This window comes from Bubalus kerabau, chromosome 20 (genome assembly GCF_029407905.1).
Source record: "Bubalus kerabau isolate K-KA32 ecotype Philippines breed swamp buffalo chromosome 20, PCC_UOA_SB_1v2, whole genome shotgun sequence".
NCBI lineage: Eukaryota > Metazoa > Chordata > Mammalia > Artiodactyla > Bovidae > Bubalus > Bubalus kerabau.
This window is the reverse complement of record NC_073643.1, coordinates 52531986-52548856: the sequence shown is the minus strand read 5'-3', so window position 1 is coordinate 52548856 and position 16871 is coordinate 52531986. Positions and strand designations below refer to the sequence as shown.

General features: G+C 48.6%; 1 protein-coding gene across 3 annotated transcripts in view; it reads right to left on the bottom strand.

Moving 5' to 3' along the window:
* USP4 (ubiquitin specific peptidase 4) overlaps positions 1 to 16871 on the bottom strand; it is a 39890-nt gene that overhangs the window by 3326 nt on the left and 19693 nt on the right. For 2 of the 3 annotated variants that reach the window (XM_055558367.1, XM_055558368.1), the window contains 12 exons: positions 15693 to 15866; positions 13801 to 13959; positions 12422 to 12646; positions 11395 to 11478; positions 10419 to 10513; positions 7686 to 7877; positions 6942 to 7030; positions 3737 to 3958; positions 2139 to 2209; positions 1769 to 1887; positions 1286 to 1435; positions 154 to 257 (listed from right to left, as the gene is read on the bottom strand). In XM_055558367.1, the coding sequence (XP_055414342.1) occupies positions 154 to 257; positions 1286 to 1435; positions 1769 to 1887; positions 2139 to 2209; positions 3737 to 3958; positions 6942 to 7030; positions 7686 to 7877; positions 10419 to 10513; positions 11395 to 11478; positions 12422 to 12646; positions 13801 to 13959; positions 15693 to 15866 (1684 nt within the window). The remainder of the gene's footprint in view (positions 1 to 153; positions 258 to 1285; positions 1436 to 1768; positions 1888 to 2138; positions 2210 to 3736; positions 3959 to 6941; positions 7031 to 7685; positions 7878 to 10418; positions 10514 to 11394; positions 11479 to 12421; positions 12647 to 13800; positions 13960 to 15692; positions 15867 to 16871) is intronic. The other variant, XM_055558369.1, reaches the window with a different exon arrangement.

Here is a 16871-nt window from a genome sequence, read left to right as displayed (position 1 = left end):
CAAAACAACTGAGGGGCAGCGTGCAACTGGAGGCCTGCAGAGCTGTGTAAGTTAAGTCCTTAGGGCAGTGGCTGGCACACAGGGAAGGCTGGTGACAGATGAGTGGCCAAGGGTGTTTCAACATCTCAGAGGGGAGCAGGTGCCAGTACTCACAGTGGCCAACCCCCATGGCTCCATAGTGATTGGACACAGCGATGAGATCGTACACATACGGCCTCGCTGATGGGTCACAGACAAACTCCGACATGTTCAGACCTCTAAGCACAGAAAACAAAAAGAACCCTTCAATACCTTAAACTGTGAGAAGTCAGAGCGATCTAGCCAGCCCTTTCATGCAACAGGCTAGAACACATGAGGCCCTCAGAGACTGCAGAAAGAACAGATGAAGAGTCCAGACAGAAGGCGCCCTGGGGTCTTGCTCTGACCACTGACATGTTAGGCTGGAGAAGGGAAGCCTCTTGGGGAATTCCAACCCCTGACAAGATGGCAAGGAAGGGCTCTGGGCACAGACATGAGGGCTGTTGCAACTTTGTAGAAATGGCTATTACTGTCAGAATCACAGTGCCATAAAAATGTAAGCTAAATACCAAAACAGGCCCCTCAAAGCATTTTTTCCCCTAATGTTTTATTTCTAAAATTTTAAATATACAGAAAAAAAGGATTTGACAACAAATACCTCTATTTGTTGACTTACTGCCATCTAGGTCCTCCCCCTGATATATCTACACTGCATCTATCTATCTACCCATACACCTGCCCCTGAAGAAAGCATTTTTAAATCTGCATGTTGTGGGCAACACCTACCTTGCTGACCGACTGTGTCACTTACACTCTGTACCCTGGGACCTGAGAGGACCCAAGCAGCCAGCCAGTCCCAGCCCCTGCCCCAAGGACAGGACTGCGGTGGATCTGCACCAACAAGGGCGGCCCCCAGCAATCCAATTCTCCCCAGCAGATTACTCCCTGGTTCCTTGTGCCCCTGCATTACTGTGGTGCAGCATGTTCGTGTGCTGTCCTACTGAGTCTGGGCTCCCAGGAACCAGGGACAGGTAAGAAGACCAGGTTAGTCAAGCTGCATAGGGACTCAAGAGGGGACGTGGTTCTACCAGAGAGACTTCCCCAAACAAGGAGGGGAAATGAGCCTAAAATCCTAACTGCTCCGAGCCCGGCAACACACACATCTTAATGCAGGAAAGCCTTTGGTGGCAAAACACTCTATCAGTGCCCAGATGGTCTGCCTGGTTTTTAATTTTCCCCAAAATACCATTGCAGCCCAGGGACCCACCTGACTGGGAACTCCACGACTGTATCAAGCTTATCCCTCCAGTATCTATTGTAGGAGAAACGTTTGAGGTGGACCACCAGGATCTTCGGCAAGGACCACAGGTCAAACTTCTTTGTGGCCTGCTGGTGCTTCTTACAGTTGGGACAGTACCTGAAACAAAAACCTCTGCTGAGTGGGGAGGCGGGGAGCCAGGGAGCCAGGGCCACCTGGGCACACAAGCATGGGGGCGACCCCGTAACATCCTGTCTTGCAACCATCAGACTGCTTCAGGGCAGCAAGGTCTCTAAGCCACCTTCCCACAGAGGGTGATGGCCTTCTGAGGCTGGAAAGCACAATTCACGCAGAAACACCTGTGTTTCTCTGTCAGCCGTGTACAAAAGTGACAGATCCAAATGAAAAGGTTTGTGTTACACAGATGGCCCCAGCAGATCTCGGAGCCCCAGGGTGCCTGGACGCCCCTGCTCAGAGTGGGGAGCTGCCTACCAGGGGTCATGTTCCCCAAGGGTCTCCATGGTAGTGAAGAGCTCGATGCAGTCCCTCAGGGCCACCGCCGTCTTCTTTTTCTTCTGAGGTTGCAACATGCTGACGTGCTTCTCGTACGTCTGTGAGGAACAAAGTGCTGAGCTGGCTGAGGAAACAAAACCTCACCAGGCTAAGCCACCACCTCATGAGCTCTCGTGCCTGGAATATAATGTACTTTCTGGAGCTGCGAGCATTTAATAACAAAATCTTTCGGTGCTTTTCATTCTCAGTCTACAAGATAAGCTGTGAAGCCGGCTGTGGAACTGGTGAGAGAGACCTCCCCAGAGCAGAAACCAGCACGTCCCCTGACCAAGAGTCCTGAGTGACCTACCTCAGATTCCTGTTCGTTGAAGTAACGGCTCCGGGTCTCACTGTCCCAGTCGATGGCTAGTGTGGACCGAGCTGTGGAGGAGGACCAAAGTGTCACTCGCTACAGAAAGGCCAGCAACAGGAGAGGCTCCGCCAGCGACGGAGGGGAGGAGCAGCACGCTCAGGCTGTGTTCTAATACCTGCCCACCCAGCAGCAGCCACCGCCGAGAGCAGCGCTCTGCCTGGGGCCAGCCAACCCGAAACCCCTGGGCCCCAGAGCCTCTGGCAAAGACTTCCTCCGCATACGCTCTAAAGGCTATGATACGCTCTAAAGGCTGTGATATGCTCTAGACTCATGGAACGACACAGAAAGGACGCAGGTCAAGATGGAAAAACAGTGACTAGGTTTCTCCTCTCTTCTTAAACCACAAGAAAACCTGACAAGACAGATGACACAACTGTTTACAGACACTGAATATTAGGCAAAACAAGAGTGAGATCCCTGAAAGAAGGCAGAAAATAAGGTGATGCCCACATGGCCCACGCTTACTGCCTGGAGGCATCTTCCAGGCCATAGCATAGCAGGAGAGAAAGTAGATTTGATTCCTGGGTTGAGAAGATCCTCTGGAAAAGGGATAGGCTACCCACTCCAGTATTCTTGGGTTTCCCTAGTGGCTCAGCTGGTAAAGAATCCGCCTGCATTGTGGGAGACCTGGGTTCGATCCCTGCATTGGGAAGATTCCCTAGAGAAGCGAACGGCTACCCACTCCAGTATTCTGGCCAGGAAAATTCCATGGACTGTGTGAAGCTGGGACACGACTGAGCGACTTGCACTTCACACTAAACAGAAGAAGCTGCCCAGACACCATGGAGCTACAGAAAGACTGACAGACATAGAGATCCAAAGCGATCTCAATAAAGCTGTTTCAAAAACTCAGTATTTTTAAGTTTTTTTTTTTTTTTTTAAGGGAAGAAAGCAAGGTAGCTAGCTGGAGGACATGTAGCAAATCTCTTCTCTAATGAAGAAAATTAAAGACACGAGATGCTTTTGCAGCTCCCTTCCTGACCCTGGGCAGGCACCTTCATCATCCACCTGCACTTTCAACACACAAAACACACTCCACGTGGATGTCCCTTCTTGTCTATAGATCGAATCAGGCTCCAGGTAACAGCCTGTGAAATCCATGAGCATCCTCTAGATGGGCTGCATCTCTAGAGTATTTATTCTCATGGAACAAAAGAAATCTGCATTTATTCTCCTATGTCCGGGGAAATGCTGCCACCTAAGGAGGGTCACGAGAAGTGTTATCACTGACAGCAAAGGTCCTGAAGGGTGGTGGGACTGAAGGGACAGCGTACTTCATTCTGAAGTCATCAAGGACTGAAGAGAAAAGCCTGACAAGAAGGCCAAAGAAACGGTGGCAGGAAGGGCTAGAGCCAGGTCCCGTCTCTGAAACGGTCTTTGGGGAGCTGCCAGCCAAGGATCACTCAAGTGTGTGTCCCCGGAGTCACACGATGACACTACAGAAGCCCAATGTGGTGAGTGCTGAGTACAAAGGATTTTCCAGTAGACCCTACGTCCCCCAAAGCCGAGTCTGCAAAGTCAGAGAAGGTGCTTACAGTTGAGTTTCAGTAGTTTCCCATCAGTGGCAAGGGAATTTATGTCAGCTGTGCCATAGGAGTTCACAAGGCTGAAGGTAAAAAGCCTTCTGGGGCAAGGCCGGCCTTTGTTCTTTTGGGTGGCCTCGCTGTGGTCACTTCCCGGCTCATCGTCCCCACTGCCCTCTGTTTCTGAGAGCTGCTCTCTGCCTTCTTCCTGATGCTCCATTTCTTCATCTTCACCTAGCACACAAATGAGAAGGAAAAAAAAAAACCAACAGTGTAGGGAATATGCCACTGTTTCAACCCTGAAATTTGTACTTCATGCCTAACTGTGGTGCCTCCTTCCAGGTTCTGTCCTGTGCATGGGAAACTATATACACTTCTCTGCATTTACAAGGCACTTAAATTCACACGGACCCTCTTCACAACCTGGTCAGCAGGCAAGAGGGCACTGCTATTCCACGAGGAGGACGAAGGCGCCCAGAGAGGTTCAAGGGACCAGGCGAAGGTACAAACCTCAGTCAGCAATCCTGCCAGTCCTAAATTTGGGCCTCTTAACACTTGGTTACTTTACTGGGCTTCACCTGACATAGTCTGACTCTTCAACTTGATCATCAGGCCAACAGAGAAAAGGACCAAATATTTTTTTTTTTTTTTGGCCACACAGCATGTGGGATATTAGTTCCCTGACCAGGGATCGAATCTTCGCCCAGTGAAGTGGAAGCACAGAGTCTTAACCACTGGACCACCAAAGAAGTCACCAAAAGACCAAAATTAAACACATACTCAATACTCAGGAAGACAGGCTGGTAAGAAACAATTTAAATGCAAATTTTTAAACATGATAACACAAGTATTAAGTGAAAATCTTCAGTTCCTCCACAGGGAACCTGCTGACTCTCTCAGCAAGTATTTCCTGAATGTCCTCCAGGTGCAGCCGCCATGACAGGTACCAGTAACAGGGCATACAGGATCCTCCCCTCCTTTTTTCTCTTTATTCCTTTGGATTGCCAAGTTTCAGGAGTTTTAAGGGGAATTCCCTGGCGCTTCAGTGGTTAGGACCCAGTGTTTTCACTGCTGTGGATCAGGGTTGAATTCCTCATTAGGGAAGTAAGATTCTGTAAGCCAAGTGGCACTGCACAGCTCTCCCCCACCAAAAACGAGAGAGAGAGAGAGAGAGAATTAAAAAAAGAGAGAGAGAGCTTTAAGAGGCACTGTACAGACACATACTGATGAGTATTTTTCCCAGAAAACTGGCTGGTACATATGGCTGCAATAAAAAGATCCATGATCATATTTTTTGCTGTTGGGCAGCCAAAGGGGAAAGCTTAAGATATCAGGTACGTCATTTCAACAAAGATGGGGACAACTTCAAAAGGTGATGTAAAAGTAACAGGGGAAGAAAAGATTCAAAATAAGAAGTTTATATAATCAGGGAAATAGCAGTAGAAATGGAAACTGATGAAAGGAGGTCAGATGTATATTGTCCGTAAAAATTCACTTTCAAGGACAGTGTGTCTTGGGAGTGTTCATGAGGAAGGAAAAGTCGGGCCCAGGATAATGCAGCACAGTTCCCTGCCAGGCCCCAGGAACAGCAGAGCCATGGATGAGGGTGTGACTTGGGTCCCCATGAACAGTGCTCTGAAATAGCCAGTGTGCACGAGACTGCCAGTCCCAGCTGTCACAGAGATTCCTTCCCTAACCAGCTCACTTCACTCCTGGAGCAGTGGCACTGTGCCGTTTATACCCAGCCCTGCCAGGGACTCAGAGACTCAGCAGGGGACAGCCACCGTGGACCTAACAAGCAGCCATGACAGTAAAGGAGTCAGAATTATTTCAACATTAAACAAGAGTTTGAAGCCTACGCACCAAGACTCACTGCTGGGATTTGAAAGAAGGCAGTAATTCTTCCTAATTAGGAGAATGACAGATGGGATGTCTAAGAAACTAGGCTAAGTGTGTAACAACAGCAAATACTTACATGGTGCTATTATTAACTGAGCATCTAGCATGTGCCAGATACTCTAACCACACTACCTCATTAAACTGTAACTTCAACTCTGTGAAGCTGTTGTCATCATCCCATTTTGCAGATGGATAAACCAAGATTCAAAGGGATACAGTGACTTCTTGAAGTCCACCTCCACACCTCAAGCTGGGAGTCACAGTGCCACAACTTCCAGAGCACCAAGAACCTACAAGTCACCGCAGGACTACCCTCCAACATCTCTGCTTGTGGGATTTCTGCACAAAATACACTCCTCTTTGTCCCTAGTGGGATGAGAACATGATATTCTGGGCAAGAATAGGAGTATGATTATAATAAACACATAAATCACTAGAACAATTTGGAACATCCTGCCAGGACCTAGTCTATGGTTGTTACTTTTTTAATGTCAATTTCTCTTTTCGGGACCGTGCATGTCATGCAGAAATGTGGGCATTTGTAACTGAGAATTTATATATTCAGCTCTTTGCGAAGCATAGGAATTGGAGGACATTTCCAGTTTTATAGGAATAAAGCCACCAAATCAGTCATCTAGGCCCCCCAAAGCAGGAAGACAACCACAATGCTGGTCAGACACAGCTTACTGTTCAGACAAGCTTGTGAGCACAAGGCCACAGGAAGACGGCAGCGAGGGCTCTGGGTTTCCTACGGTATGGTTACCCTACTGCTAATCCAGCTGTGGCTCTTCACTCTCACAGCAGGAGCTGTCCAGAGCTGGCCACCACCCGTGGCTTCCTGGGTAGAAAGAAACACCCAAGAGAGCCTGTCTCTGCCTTCTGACAGGCTGGGAGGACGCCTGGGGCAGCGGCTGCAGCACGGTAACAGGGAAGGGCCAGATAACAGCTCTGCAGACAGAGCCAGGCTGTGGAGGCAGGCAAGTGTGTATTCAGCAATCCCAACAGAGCAGAAGCAGATCCTGGCTCTGCTTCAAGACCATGGGCAAGTCACTCGGTCCTATTAATGCTTATTGGCTCCCTGAGGTGAGACCTAGCCTCCATGTCTAAATTCCACAAGGTGTCAAAGGCAGACGATGGGCTCTGCCAGAGCAAAATGGTGCAGACACGGCTGTCAGGTCTGCTCTCTGGACTCAGCCCCCAGCACCCCCTTCCCCCCGCCTGCCCAGAGCCTCCCTCTCCCAAGTGTACAACACCTTCAGAAGAGGGAGGCCAGGAGGGGTTTGGCTAGTCACAGCCTCACGCCGAGGCGAGCGCTCACCTGCACAGCCGCTCCTGGAGCCATTGCAGGCCCCCAGCTCCAAGGGTGAGCTGCCTGACTCATCAGGCAAAGGCTGTTTTATATAGCGGCTTGAAAGAAGAAAGAAATCGTTAGTTGCAACCGTTCACTATTTTTCTCCTCTCCTCAGCTAGAAGTTGTTCCTATGTATTTGGGCATTATATATTCCCATATATTATATACTGAACTATTCACAAAGCAATATATGTAAATAAAAGGGCCTTAAAAATCATGGAATGGCTTAACACTTCAAGAAATTGAGAGGAATCCAAGAGATAAGATGTCTAACTACCAGGTCACTGAAGACTCTCAGAAAGTCTGTTCCTAATCTTTGATGACTGTTACATGGCACCCTCATGTAAAAAAAAAAAAATTCCCAGTAATGTTAACGATCAGCTTCAGAATGACAGTGGAGTACTTCAGAAACTGTACTCAAATATAAAATACCATCAAAGCACCAGACTTCTCAGGCAGGTGACTGAGAAGTGTGAAGACATGACTCCAGGGACCAGAGGAGCCTGAGGTGCTCGATGTCATGGTGCTTCAGGTATGCCCATGGCCTGTCCCAGAAGCACCTGCCCCTGCCCTCCCAAGGGTCAGCACAATGGTATTTCTGAGAGAAGGGAGCACAGCGGGGCCACACTGGCACTCTGCAGGGGGCAGTCGCTTCAACTACTGGACCTCTCTGATGTTAGAGAACCAGCAAATGGCATTCCCCCCACCAACCTGATGCGCTCACAAACCGCCTGGTACAAAGACTCGAGGGTGAGCTTGTGCTTGGGGACAGAAACCAGCAGTGGCTGCCCGTACAGCACTGCCCCGGTAGAAGTGCTCGACGGCCTAGATTTCCTCTCCCTGAAGTACACGGGAAGCGTGACACACTCAGAGCCGTCCGGGGAGGTGCTGCAGACTTCGTACCTGTGTCAATCACACAAGAGAGCACTTTTAACGGCAGGCTCCGGTGAGCGATGCAGATCCGCACTTCAGCTACATGGCGGCCAGGACTAGGGCTACTAGAACAGAGCGTTCTTCAGTACAGAAGGTGAATAAGGCATTTCCAAGAGGATGCTAGAGGCTGGGTCAGGAATTTCAAGAGGGTCACTGTCTGTCAACACAACGTGAACCTATACCACCGAGGCCCTGGGGCTAACGTGCTCCTCCTTCCCCCAGCCATGGCCTTAAAGTCTGTGCTCCTTCAACTGGGACTCAACACAGACTGCAGCTGGCATCCAGACCATCACCTCAGCCACAAAGGCACATGGGGGGCCTGGCCATCAAGTTCATCTTCCGTCACCCACCAAGGAGCTCAACTTTTAGAAAAGGCATTCTTAGCACCCTGCCCTTTGATCAAACCAAATACTGTACAAGGACGTATACCTAGAATAGAAAGCCAAAGACTCTTCATTTCAAATGAGGAAGCAAATTTATAAATCCGTTTGCCATCTTTGTTCAAAAACACTCAAGTAAAAGACTCAGATTTAATTTTTTCAAAAATCAAGATAACCAACGAAACTGCTAAAAGACCAACCAATGATTTTGAAAAATGTGTCTTACTTAGCGAATACATGGGAGATTTACAGATGTTTTATCCTGGAACAGATGTTACCAAAATTGCTGGCAACCGACTGTAGTCTTTCCCTCTTCCTATAGGGGGAGACACAAACTTACTGATTCAATTCTCGAAAACTAAACACACACATACAACCCTCCCCAGATGCCTGACAAACAGTCCTGACTGCAATATGTGCAGGAGTTCAAAGAAAAACTCACAAAGACGGCTAAGATGTGCTCTAAGGTAAGAACCCTGGGGTCCAGCATAAAGGTCAAGAACGAAGCCTTGAACCGGGAGGCTGGCTCGGGATCCAGTCCACCTTGCCACTCGCTGGCTGTGGGGACCAGGCCAAGCGCCTAAACCTCTGTTTATTCAGGGACAATGGGATCTATCATCTACCGTACAGTGTGGAGGTAGAAACTAAGTAACTCAGTCTCACAGTACCTCACATGCTCATGAAGTATTAAGTGCTCCAACTGTGTTTTCGTAAAACCATTATCAACTTATCATAACAATTTGCTTTCATAATGACTGGCCCTCAAGCCCTTGGAAAAATCCTCTGTGGGTGGTTCGCCAATCTTTCCACAAGGTGATGCCCCAGTTCTTCTCAGTTTAGCTATGTTCGAACATTAGTCTCTGGAGTTGAGGGAGACTGTGTTGAGGACTTGGGGTCAGAAGTGAACAGTCCCAGCTCTGTGGCCCCTCCATCTGTGAAGTACGGGAAGGTGGCTGGGAGTAGGGCAGCAGCCTGTGCTCCTGTGTGGACGGAATTAAGAATCTTGGGTGTGGTTAAGAACGCTTCCTTTTAGAGTGACCAGAAGTTACAGGCCCCAGAAACATAAAGGGAAGGAAATGCCTCCCTTGTGGACTGTATTCCTCAACCCAAACCAAAAACCAAAACCAAAACCAAACCCTGAAAACCTCTCTCAGCAGAGACAAAGTTCTGAGTGAGAGGGACTGAGGAATATGCAACGCGGGTGTGGTCCCCATGCAAACTGCTCTGACAAGCGGCTGCTGGGGGGTGCAGGCAAGCTTCCGCCCCACCCGGAAGAGGGACACACACACACACACACACACACACACACACACACACACACACAGTCACACTGAGCAGCCCTGAGGCAAGAGGACTTGGAAGGGGCCGAGATGGGCTGCAGTTGGAGTGCACTATCCCCAAAGGGATGAGAAAATTCCATCTGCTGCTGCTGCTGCTAAGTCACTTCAGTCGTGTCCGACTCTGTGCGACCCCACAGACGGCAGCCCACCAGGCTCCCCCGTCCCTGGGATTCTCCAGGCAAGAACACTGGAGTGGGTTGCCATTTCCTTCTCCAATGCATGAAAGTGAAAAGTGAAAGTGAAGTCGCTCAGTCCTCCGACCCTCAGCGACCCCATGGACTGCAGCCTTCCAGGCTCCTCCATCCATGGGATTTTCCAGGCAAGAGTACTAGAGTGGGGTGCCACTGCCTTCTCTGACTTAAATCGACTTTCCCTGTTATTCTGAGATGGCACCAGTGTGAGGACCCACTACCTATGGCTCAGAGAAAGAAAAACTCCCTTCCTGTACTGTGTCCCTTCTCCTGTCTTCCCATGACCCCTCACAAAGCTGTGACTCTTCTTGAGAAAAGCATTTCTGACAGCAGGATCATCTGCAGGACCACTGAACGGGCCTTCTTAACAAGGAGCAACTGCTGACAAGAGCCTTGCCCACGCCGAGAAGAGCTATCTGGAATGCCTAGCTCCGAGTGCCCGCAGGCACTTAGCACTGGTGGCTGCCCACAGTTCCCTGAATGTCCATCTCATGCGCCCAGGGGTCAAGGCAAACCCACCAGCTGCCAGATCTTCACCAACTAGGCAAAGCCTCTGGAATTTTTCCGCTGACCCCACAGCAGAAACCCCTAAGTACTCACACAAAAATGTCATCCCGAGGCATGATGTGGTTTAAACCTTCATCCATTTGGAAAATCTTGTGGAACCGGTGATTATACACATCTGTGACCACCATCTAAGAATCAATAGGAATAGCGTACTTAATACTCAGGTGCCGATGAAAAAAAAAAGGTGCTGCAGGGATACTGCTTCCAGAGAGATTACAATGTAGCCAGGCCCAGAGCTCAGGGGTCAAGGTCTAATGGAGAGCAGCAAGGCTGTCGCCAGCAGAGAACATGCCAGTAACACCTGTCCCAAGGTTTATGACAGGATCTGCCCTCCAGTGGTGGGAGTGATGGGAAGTGGGTGCGGACCAGAGACCAGTCGTCATCCAGAGTGCTCTGGGGTGCTCCCTGAGGCTGGAGGTCCCCAGGCCATCCTCACACATAGCGGAAAAGAGCAAACCCCAACCACCAAGACCTACAACTTGACACCAGCAGGAGGTGCAAGGGGAGTGGGGAGAAGGGCATTGACCAGGGCTGGGACAGGGGAGGGGCTGGGGGGTCTCCAGGAGGAGGGGTCCTCATGCATGGAGAGGTCTTCACTTTCCCCACCTCCACGTGGGGCCAGGCTCAGCAGAAAGGCCAGCATGAGCAACTGTTTTAAAATAAAGATTTCCTTTGGGACAGGAAAGAAGGTGAAGCTTCTCACATTACAGATGAGGTCAAGGTCAGGTAAGAAAGGGAGGGGAGGTGACAGCAGAGTCCCACTCCTGGCCCTCTGACCACAGCCAGGTGTCCTCCATGATGGAAAGACTGTTCCAAAGGCCAGAAGGGACAGTCTCAGCCACACTGAGCACAGTGAACGGGGACCAGGATGTCAGAGGCATCCAGATACAATCACATGTGCTGGCCCATAAGAACCAGCCCCCAAAAGTGACTAAAAGTTTGAAAACTAACTCCAAAGGACTATGAAATGCCCCCAATAGGCAGAGAGCCACAAAACACCCCGCCTTACGTTTTCTGCAGCAATGCCAGACAGTTTGGAGAGAGCCTCACACAGGTCAGACACGGCCCCCATCAGTGGCACAACCACACGGTACTGCAGAGGAGAGAGAGGAGGGGTGACGAGGGTGCTCTGGAGAGGGGCGGGGAGATGAGCTGGGAGGAGCAGGCACCATGGAGGGTGGAGGTGCCCGTGGTGAGGACAGGGCCAGATGAGCTGCCAGAAGAGCGAACGTGCAAGTCTTTGGCCTCAATGTCTGTCTCTCTATTCAGGCAGCACCACGTAGAAGCTGGGCCATCTCTCTCTCTGCTACATATGGCTTCGTTTTTTTATCTTTTTGGAGATGTTCACTACTTCCTTTTAAAAAAAATGTTAAAATTCTACAAATTGCCAACCAGTCTTTGTCATCTTTCTTTAGACATAAGAAAATAAAACTAGAAGCATCATGCAGTGAGCCGCCAGCTGGGCTGAACACCTTTCCATCTAGCCTTTTGCTCTGGCCAGGCTCTCCCAGTTGATTCAGGGGTGAACATGACCAAGGAACTGTTTCTAGTTCCCTAACATTCAGATTTAAGTATTTTGTAGCAGATCAGCCAGGTTCCTTTAGACAAATGAATGAAGCATGGGGGAAAGGGTGACAGCAGAGCCCAGAGGACCTCCACAATACACATTAAAAAAAAAAAATTCTGCATTCATTTGGCTGTCCCGGGCCTTAGTTGTGGCACCCAGACTCTACTCGTGGTGCATGAGCTTAGTGGCCCTGTGGTATCTGAGATCACAGTTTCCCAGGCAGGGATTGAACCTGGGAACCACACACTGGAAGGTGGACTCTGGATCACCACCCGGAAGTCCCCATGATGCGCTGGAATGCCACGGGATTACACAGAGGTCTGATGGAGGACACAGGCACACGCTCAAGGCAAGCACCAAGGGGTTTCAGAGGCAGCTGATGGAGCTCCTGTGATAACAGATGGAAGCAGCCCCACTCTGGGTCTGTAGGCCTCTCACAAGGGATACGTGAGGGTGCCGACTCTCTTACCTGGGTAGGCCTGCAGCGAGGGTCGGCAGGAACTAGGAAGATCTCCATAACTCGGTCTTTCTTCAAGGGCAGTGGGAGAGTTAGATAGCAAAATGGGTCAAAGGTCACAGAAACCTTAGCACATTCTGGGCAAACCAATGTAGATTTGAAGAGGCCATGGAACGTGTCCACGATCACAGAATCATTCCTCAACCTATGATTCTCCCAGGCTTCCTTTGCCACCACCTGGAAGAAAGGAAAGCGGATAAATAAAACATTCTCAACATCTCCCAGTTCTTAACCTCTGCATCCGGAATGATTCACAGCAAAATCTGAGATGGACTGTGAGGCAGTCTGTGTAGCCAAGTACTGGGTCCAGGCCAGTGAGGGCCACGACTGCTCTTAGCACACCAGACTCACTGCACATGCCAGCCCAGTCCCACGTGTAACAAAGTGCGAGCGTAGGTTCTGGGACAGAGACGAACTGACAGCACTGTGGACACATGGGCCTGCCGGGGGGGACTGTCTCCTAAAGCTCCCAATAATTCAAAGGCCCTTCAGGGACTTCCCTGGTGTCCTGGCCTTCCAGAGCAGGTGAGTGTGGGTTCAGTCCCTGGTCAGGGAGCTAAGATGCCACATGCCTCTTGGACAAAAAAATAGAAAAACCAAAAACAGAAGCAACAAGTTCAATAAGAATTTTTAAAAAATGGTTCACATTAAAAAACACCGCTTGAATTTAAAAAAAAAAAAAAAAAAAAAAGCTGCTTCATGAGCTAGCTCATGGTTTTTCCTTTTAAGATGTGAATTCTACTTTAAAGTATTCACATTGAGGGGACTTCCCTGGTGGCCCAGTGGTTAAGACTCTACATTTCTACTGCAGGGGTGCTCCAGCCTTGAGCCCTGGTTGGGGAACTAAGATCCCACAGGCTACACAGTGCAGCCAAACATTAAATAAATTAATTAATTAAATAAAAATTTAAAGCATTCATATTGATCATACCAATGTGATAGGATAACTTAAATACTAAATTCCCTCTTTAGAGATCCGAAAACCAAGGCAAAAAAATAAAAAGTGCCCTAAATAATATTATTAACAAAATATTTTAACAATCATAGTTGGATATTAATGAGAGGAGTAATAATCCCAAAGGCCCACACTACAGGCACTGTTTTCAAGGGCTTCCCTGGTGGCTCCAATGGTCTGGTACACCAACAAGGAGCATCAGAGGTAACCAGAGTTAGCCCCTCTGCAACACATTTCTCTATGAGACTGCATGTCCACGTCACCAACAACAGTGAGAGAAAACCAGGGCCCCGTCACCAATACTCCGAGACCAGAAGAAGGCCCCTGGAGGTGGCTTCTGTGGAATACTTTTGTCCAAAAGTCTCCAGTATCATACCGCATCTGGCCGCCCATTGGCATCCTTCAGCTCTAGGTAGGGTTTTTTCTTCACACGGTTCAAATCTTCATGCAATCCATCTAGAAGAAAGGCTAAAAGCTCCTGAGAGTCTTGTTGTTGGTAGCCAGAAAACTGAGGGGCAAAACGTCCCACCTGAGTCTACAATAAAAGCAACCATATTAGAAGGTTTTCAGTTATAAAGAACCAGGGAAGTCAGATGGGAAACTGTCATCAGAAATAACTTTGCAGTCACCTAGGACCAGAAGGAAGAAGACCCTTGGTCCAGTCATCCCATTAACTTCGCAAGGGCCTAAAGGCAGGTAGTTCTCACTGGAGAGAAGAGGGCTAAGATCTGAAATTCAGAATGACTACAGATTGGGAACCTGAGCCACCACCCTACAAGTAGAGTAATCACTGACTCCCTAACTACATCTCCATGAATCCCTCTCCAACCTCCTCCTTTGGTTCAGTCTCCCTAAGAACTTCACAAATGGTACCTGCATCAGCCAGAGGAATCCTCCTGTACGTAAGAGCCCTCCTAAGGGATAGAGAGCTTGGCTAGAGAGCTTGGGATGGACATGTACACACTGCTATATTTATAATGGAAAACAAACAAGGATGTACTGTATAGCACATGTACCATGTTCCATGTTATGTGGCAGCCAGGATGGGAGGGGAGCTTGGGGCAGAATGAATGCATGTATAGGTATGGCTGAGTCCCTCTGCCGTCCACCTGAAACTACCACAACATTGTTAATCGGCTATACGCCAATACAAAATAAAAAGTTTAATTAAAAAAAAAAAAGAGAGAGAGCCCTCCTGGCCATAAATGTCTGCCCTGTACTGTTCTACGTCACTGATCTTCAGAATGCAGTACCCAACCAGTGGCATCAGCAATACCTGAGCACTTGACAGAAATGCACGTTCTCAGGCCCCAGCCCAGACCTATGGAAACAGAAACTCTGGGAATAGTCACTTACACGTGTTGCCCAGGGATTAATGTGCCCAAGAGGATGGAAATAATTTGTTTTCAATTTTAATCAACAATATAAGGTTTTAATTTTCTGCTCGAGCTTAGGTGCTATTTTTTTCCCTCTGTGAATCAGATGCTTCATTAAGTCTCCTTGAACCAAATAGGATTCCCAGATTTCACTACATGGAGGCAAGCCACTTCTCCCTCGGCAGGAACATTCAGAGCAAAGGAAGGAAGAGCTGTTTCAAGTGCCCACTGCAGTTCACCCACCTCCCCATCTCCCTAACTGATGGATCCAAGTGAGAACTGCCCCTCACACCACCTTCCCAGACTGTCAACCGAATTCCCGACTTAAGGGCTCAACTGAAACCACAGCTGGTGTAAGTTCCAGTCTCAGAGAATCTGGAAGAACATCTCAGGTAATACTGGATATTAGGTTGAATTTTTATGGTCTGGCTTAGGGTACCAGCCATTTAAAGTGGCTCAACTAGTAAAGAATCTGCCTGCAATGTGGGAGACCTGGGTTCAATTCCTGGGTTGGGAAGATCCTCTGGAGAAGGGAGCAGTTACCCACTCCAGTATTCTGGCCTGGAGAATTCCATGGACTGTATAGAACCATGCGGTCGCAAAGAGTTAGACACTACCGAGCGACTTTCACTTTCACTTTTTTCACCGTAGAATACCGTATTCTGAGCAAGCAGCTTACAATACAAATGATATCTGAAGAACCCTCATCCCAGAGGTGAGGGTTAAGTCACTTAAGGTAAGTATGTGCTAAATGACTGAACAGAAAAGAAGGATCTGACCATGCAGTCTCAGAGCCCATCTTAATGCCAAAGTGCAAGTAAGGGAATACTTCATTACAACATTAAATCACTCTCTCCAAAATAGGAAAAAGGAAAGACATATATCAACCTACTTTGAACATGCGAGGTGCCACATGAGCATCCCTGCCAGACCACATCTGCTTAATGAGCTCTGCGTAGGCCTCTGCAATTTCCCCTTTCATTCCCAGGGGGTTGTCCCTGTTGATTTCGGCTTCGTATTCATCTTTGAGAAAGTAGTCGGTCAACGGTGCTGTGTTGCTTAAGCACTGAAAGAGAAATGATCACAGCTCACACGCCTTCTGGAAAGCACACAGACACACAGGAAAAACCCAGTTCTAAATGAGCAGTGAAGGTCACTCCACAAAATGAAGGTCACTCCCTTCAGATTCTCTGGAGGGCTCACAACAGGAAGGCACAGTCTCTCAAAGGCCAAGGCTGGTGGCCACATAGTGATGAACCTTCCAGGAACACTGTCTTGAGACAAGCTCACCGCCTAAGAACCGTCTCTGAGACAAGCTGAGGGCAGAGGCCGTTGATCCCAAGTGCCTGATCACACAGTTTACTCCTTCACTGTCAGTATATTTACAGACACTGCTTAATTTTTCAGGTGTTTAAACCAGTCTGGTTTTCCTAACACAAACCCCTCCCGCTTGTTATGTGTTACTTTTACTTAGACCTTACTGATTTTGATTTGCTAAAATGTTATCTACATTACTTGCCGCTATTCTTGTGAGATATGGTCATCTGTATTCTTTCCCTATAATATACTGTAACTGTAAGGAGAATTACTTTCAAGTGAAGTCTATGAGTCTGAGCAAATTAACAAACTGAGGGTCATCTTTAGGGACCCCCAAACTTGCAGTGGTGTCAGAAATGAAGGCAGTTATTAGGGACTGTGCCCTCTTAACTTTGTAGCTGGGCTCTAACTTCAGCCCATGACCCCAACAGTCCCATTACACAGTAAGCGCCCAATAAATATTTGGTGGATGAATAAATGAGGTTTCAACCGGCATGAGCTGAGATAGCTCACTGGTGAAGATGGTCAGCCTCAGGCAAGAATACAGTGGCGTGGCGCCAGCCGCCCTGAGGTCTCACCCCATTAGAGACCAACCAGGCATGTACTCCAGTACTTTTTGACATCATTCTCTAAGGGTCAACAAAAGTCAAAATATTTTCACTATAAAACCAAACCAAACTGAGAAGACATTTTGAAGCCAGGAACACTGATGAGGCCATTCTGTACCACCCAGTGGCTATGCACTGGCAGATTC